Source organism: Kickxella alabastrina (genome assembly GCF_025024165.1).
Source record: "Kickxella alabastrina strain RSA 675 chromosome Unknown BX661scaffold_175, whole genome shotgun sequence".
NCBI classification, from domain to species: domain Eukaryota; kingdom Fungi; phylum Kickxellomycota; class Kickxellomycetes; order Kickxellales; family Kickxellaceae; genus Kickxella; species Kickxella alabastrina.
The window spans coordinates 4164-10105 of record NW_026251646.1 but is presented as its reverse complement, the minus strand read 5'-3'; the positions used below and the strand labels follow the sequence as shown (position 1 = coordinate 10105).

At 51.6% G+C, this 5942-nt stretch overlaps 2 protein-coding genes across 2 annotated transcripts; both read right to left on the bottom strand.

Annotated features, from left to right (window-relative positions):
* Positions 1-3799: 3799 nt before the first annotated feature.
* On the bottom strand, positions 3800-4343 carry BX661DRAFT_192400 (uncharacterized protein). The gene is made up of 2 exons (XM_051537709.1): positions 3995-4343; positions 3800-3921 (listed from the first exon to the last, which is right to left on the bottom strand). The coding sequence occupies exons 1-2, from the start codon at positions 4123-4125 to the stop codon at positions 3849-3851; spliced, it is 204 nt and encodes a 67-aa protein (XP_051388353.1). The 5' UTR covers positions 4126-4343; the 3' UTR covers positions 3800-3848.
* A 269-nt stretch (positions 4344-4612) lies between these two features.
* BX661DRAFT_174690 (uncharacterized protein) lies at positions 4613-4954 on the bottom strand (the record flags this gene model as incomplete). Its single annotated transcript, XM_051533910.1, has 1 exon — positions 4613-4954. One exon carries the CDS (start codon positions 4952-4954, stop codon positions 4613-4615), a length of 342 nt encoding a protein of 113 aa, XP_051388352.1.
* Between the last annotated feature and the right edge of the window lie 988 nt (positions 4955-5942).

Genomic DNA, 5942 nt, shown 5'->3' with positions numbered 1-5942 from the left:
CCGATACGGGCTCGCACCTCAACAGCAGCAGCGGCGCCGCCACACAGAGCACGTCGTCATCGGCCGTGCTTAACTACATCCGCTTCGTATCGGACGGCTCGTCCCCGCTAACGGCGGCCAGGCCGCCGGCCCGAGGTGGTCCCGCGGATGCCAGTCGAGACGCCCGTCGTCTACTACGACCGCAACCCGCTGGTGGTGCTGCGTGAGGAGCTGGACTACTTTGTTGTGCCATCGTCTGGCCGCACCAGAGGCGACGTCAGCGATGTCCCCGGATTCACGCTGGACATGGCCAAGACCCGCTGCGGCGAGCTGCTGGCCGAGGACGACAGCGTCTTCGAGCCACTCGAGCGGACCATGCAGCGCAACCTGGAGAAATGGCGTGTCAAGATGAGCACCGAGGGTGCGTCCGATGAGGCCCATGCCCTGCAGTCTGCCACCGTCATCGAGCAGCAGCTCATCGACATGCTCTGCCTCGCCGGCTTCCCGCGCGACGCCAGATGGGGCTGCCGCCGCGTCGAGCCCTCAAAGACCGCCGTCACCAGCCTCCTCACCGTTCCGCTCGACGAGTCGGCCGACCAGGCACGCATGATCGCCGCGCAGAAGCTGCTTCTGTTCTACAAGAAGCCCGCACGCAAGTGCTGGTGGGAGGGCGAGGACGTCAATGCTGGCGACAACGAGCACAAGATCGACCTCAAACTGTGGTGCAGGCGCACCTGGACACTTGAGCTGGTTCTCATCTAGCCGCCAGCCTCTCACTGTTACCGCCGCTCGGAACCAAGGCGCAGCAGGCCTCCGCGTCTCGTCATCCAGCCACGCTTCCCCCCTCCTTCTTTCTCTATTAATCCCCTCTCTCTCTGTTTCTTTTCATTTCTGTGCCTTTTGCTTTCTTCAATACACACAATTGCTTTTTCTGGCATTGATCTTTTTGTTGGATATAGGCCCAATCCTCACGTCGTTTCTGCGCTTATGCACATCAATTCGTAACTATAAAAATAAATGAAAAGCGTGCTCTGGCCAAGTAGCCGTTCTGCTTTTACCCCCACTGTCTGTCGCACCGGTGGTCTAGTCAGAGTCCTCGTCCTCGTCGGAGCCAGAATCTTCGCCCTCCTCGTCCTCGGAGCTGGACTCCTCCAGCCACTCGACAAATGTTGCGATCTTTTGCACCAGATCCTGGCTGACGTCGTCGCCGTCGGCCTTTTCAGACGCCTTGTTGTACCAGTAGACAATGGCCATGTCCTCGACAATGTCAAGCTCGTACATAAAGCGCAACACAAGCAAAAAGAGACGGCTGCGCACGCTCTCCTCGAGGGACCTGTCGAGAGCACAGAACCGCTCGACAATGTCAACCACATTGACCTGCTCGAGGTTGCTGCTTACCGTCCTTTTGATCAGCTCGCCCCACCTGGAGACCACGTGCTCGGCCGAGCCAGGCAGCGCGCTCACGTCGATGGACTTGAGAATCTCCTGGGTGACAATTCGCCGAATGTCCTCCTGCGACCCATTGAATGTGAACCGCAGATTGTTGATTTCAAAGCCCGCGACGCCAACGTCATAGTCCCTTTCAAACGAGCATTTGATCGACTGCCGGAGCTCATGCTCGAACGACTCGTCTGACACCTTGGCCGATGCACTGACTACCTGCTCATTGGACAGATCTTCCTCGGCGGTTGCAATGTCGCCAAGGACAGAGCCTACGGTGCGCAGCCGTCTGAGCCACGCTCTCGTGTTGGCAGACACGCCATCACGATCATGTCCGCCTATCACGTTGCTCCACACATATCCAACTCCAGATGTTCCCACGAGATTCAGGTCGAAGGACTCGAGCTCCAAAGCGTTGCCAGTAGTGCCGGGCGCCGCTGCCGAAGCTGCGGTGGGTCTCTCGTCGGCCGAGCCGCTGGTGCGCGTGTTGCGAGTGCCTTTACCGTTGCCTTCGTCCGAGTCCGAGTCGGAGTCCAAGCCAGACTCGTCATCGGACGACGCATAGTTCTCTGAATCGGAAGAGTCGTCGCCGTTTTCCTGGGGCAGCCAGCGTGCAATACGAGTAAACTCGGGGACCCGGACATTGGGCCCAATTGTCACGTCATCTCCAATGATGCACCCGCGCTCGACAAACACATTATCCAGGATATTCACGCGCTCGCCGATGATCGACCGCTCAACCACCGAGCCCTTGCCGATCTTGGCCTCGTTAAACAGGTGCGAGCCGCGCACCGTAGCAAACTCGCCGATACGGCAGCTTGTGCCCAGAACCGAGTCCGAAACCTGTGCAAAGTCAGCCACGTGCGAGTTGGAGCCGAGCATCACATGATGCTCCACGCGGCTTTCGCGCCCAAGAACCACCGAGTCTGCCTTGTAGACGGCCCCGCGGTTGTAGCTATACGCGGTTTCGTCAGCTGGATTGCTGTCGGGGCACAGCGGATATGCCCATCTTGCGATCAGGTCGCGGCTAATGGCGTCGTATGATGACGTGTCAATAACGCCTGCCGTATAGCCACTGTGGCTCACGTACGCGAGATCATGGTTCAAAATACCGCCTTCGTCCTTGCTTCCAACAGACCCCGCACCCCGGCTGCTGACACCGCGGCGGCCACTAGCGCTGCGATTGATCGTGGTCCGGCCGTCGGCGCCAATGCTGCTGGTTCCAGCCAAAATATGCGCGTAAAAGGTCGCACTCTCCAGGGGCGAGGTCGAGATGGAGTGGATAAAGTCGCGCCGCACAGTTTGGTAATCGCTGTTATCTCTGAACATCGAAAACACGAGGGGAGAGCAAATGTAAACGTTGGTGTCGATAAGGTCGGCGCGGATTTCGACCTCGGGGTTATCCGTGATAACGCTGATTGGGATATCTAGTTCATTGGTCTTGGGCAGCGAGGAGACGGAGTCGAGCGAAAACAGCCTGTTTGTTCTGGGGTTGATGACGTACACGGACTCCTCGCTCTTGTCACGGAGGCGGTGGGACGGCGTAGCCTCTTGTAACAGCATAGTCATGACTTGTTCAGGGTCCTTATGCTTGTTGGCCATGTGCGCTTTCACCAGCTGCGACAAGTCCATGTTAGAGATAACAACGCCTGTGCACAAGATAAAGTCAGAGACAAAAGGCGTGTCGTCGATTTCGCACAGGGCCTCGCCGAGCGAGTTGGGCTTTCGCACGATGGTGATTTTAATTTTCATCGGAGAGTGGGCGCGCATCCACTTTGATTGCTTGATATACGCCTCGATGGCCTGAGAGTGCGATTTGCAAACGACCACTGTTTCCTTGACACCCGAGGAGGCCAAAAAGTCGAGTGTGTACTCGATCATCGGGACATTGCACAGGGGCAGCAAACAGCGCGGCTTGTTGAACGACAAGGGCTGGAACAAGTCATCGAATGAGTCGGCCAGAACGATGGCCACTAGAACATTGCTTTGGGCGGCGGCGGCCTTTTCTTGTTTGTTTCCCTTCCCAGGCGCCATTGATTCTCGTGGAATAGAGTGTAATGTAGTTGTGCTAGCTAGATATATTTTATGTGCCTCTCGATATAATCAAGAGAGCGAAATTGATTGAGTACTTGAATAAATGAAAACAAAAAGTAAAAAAGAAGAGATAAACAATGCGAATAAAAAATAATTTGATTGAATTCACAAGGGAAGAAAGACAAATGCCAAAGGCGTGGTTGACCCTTGACATGAAAAGAAAAAAATGAGTCGATTGGAGTCACGTGAATTGTATTTTTTGGACTTGATTTGTAATGAAAAAAATCTAAAGCTTGGATACACGGGGCCCGCGCTTGGCCTGCACAGGCTTGTCAGTCTTGTTAACCCGCTGGCGGCGCAGCTTGCCCTACACTTGCAGACATGAAAAATGTTTATCACATTGATATATTCGGGGAGAAACTGTAATTAGTATACAACAGCTTGACTAAAACTAAGGACCAGATACACCTGGCACAGTAGGCACACATAGTGACAGTCGAATATGAGTAAGCAAATAAAAAAACGTACCTTCTCCTTTGACTTTAGCGCATTCGTCTTTGGCTTGTGTGACGAGTAAAAGCACTGCTGGAGTGCAGCTGGGGCCGAAACTCGCAGTTGTGAAATGCTGGTCGCTGTGAAGATCCCCGACACGGCCTTTGATATCGCGAACATTGTATTCGTGTGTGTTTAAAAAGGAAGGGGAATTGAAACGCAAAAAATAAACGAAATTCAAATTTCAAAAGGCAGAATTGCAAGTGTTACAGAACTCGATCGCGGTCAATGATGTTTGGCAATCAAGCAGAGGAAAATTTTCACGGTCAAGTCGAGTCGCATGTGGCTTAGGAGATAAAACTGCGATAGGCTCGCTGGGGTTTTAAAACCGTGGCAAGTTCGCTAGGTTTTTATAGTATTTCTTTGACTAAATTTATTATATATCAGTCATCTTTTTAGTTATTATAATCCGCAGCGCCAAATACGCCAGCAAAACTGCAGAGAAACGCGTGTGGTTACACAAACTTTTCACTTTTATCTATTTTTTGGTGATTGCCCATACACTATAAGAAAATAATGAGGTTACAAATATACTTCAAACTGACATCCTTCCCCAGATATAAGGTGTTTAGAAGTTAGTGGCAATAGACCGCTATGGTTAACAACATTAATCAGTTCGCTGCTTCTTTTGAAAAGAAGCAAGGGAAGAAGGGTTCTTGCGCACACGCTTGGGCTTGGGCTTGGGCTTGGGCTTGGGCTTGGGCTTGGGCTTGGGCTTGAGCAGAGTCTCGGGTCTCGCTGTAGACTCTGGTTCAGCCGACTCTGACGATGCCTTTTCGCACAAGAAATGGGGAGGACGCTCGCCTGTAAGCAGAGCATTAAGAATGATGCGAAAGTTTAGCACCGCAGCCATGCCACGATTATTCCACTTCCGTCTGCCTGATGGCACTTTTTCGCTATTCTTGGTCTTGGTTCCGTCGGCCCTGAAGGTTTTCAGGCAGTCTTCCATTGTATACTGGAGAAAGCTGTAGCATATAATTTGACAAGGTTCTTTTACCACCGGAATTATATTACCGCCTGTTGCAGTTGGCTGCTGTTACTGCTTCTACTACTACCGACCATTCTGCTGCCGCGCGGCCAACGCATCGCGTATCCCCTGTCTGATTTTGCGCTTAATTTTGCCCTGCGACCAGCCGCTCAGCCTGACAATGCGCTTGGGATTATCAGCAGGCTGGATATTAACGCATTGCTTCCGATTTCGCTCAGCCTTCTCATCCTGCACCTGCTGCCTAATTTTGCTGTCAATTTTGTCCTTAGGCCAGCCCTTTTTATCTCCTATCCACCGGATGATATCAGCAGACTGTGGGTGAATAGGCATTCATTGGTTGCGACTCTGCTGTACACTTTCTGTAATAGATGCGGCGTTGGCGGCAGTTTTAGTTGCAACAAAAACGGCAGTGGTTACTGCTGCGACAGATACAGCAGCTGAAGTGGTTGAAGTTGTGATAGAATCAGATGCTGCTGCTGCCATTGCGATATGGTCCTTGTGCTTGGGATTCTTCAGAGGAGGATTATCAATTTTGTGGAATTTCTCCATCCTGCTCCCACATGCCGGGCAAAACGTTGAGGTGCAATACTCGTCAATGTGCTGACAGAGCATCATATGAGCTTGTCTAAGCCGAAAGACCACAAGCTACTGCATTAATTCCGAATGGGCATTTATACAGTGGAATTTGAGAAGTTTTACATTGCCTATAAAAGGGAAATTAGGGAATATTTAATAGGAGGCTTCTCGGAAGGAATTTTGGGAATTTAGTATAATACAAGATTTATTGATGTTAAAAATAGTTTTTTTCACAGATGTTGGAAATATACGTGGGGAACAACACATTTCTGAATACTCAGGTATCCTGTTTTGGGTAGTCTAGATACAGGTGATCAATAACAGAGAAGCCCATCTGAAAGCCATGACTACATTCAGAATCAACGTGGTTTTC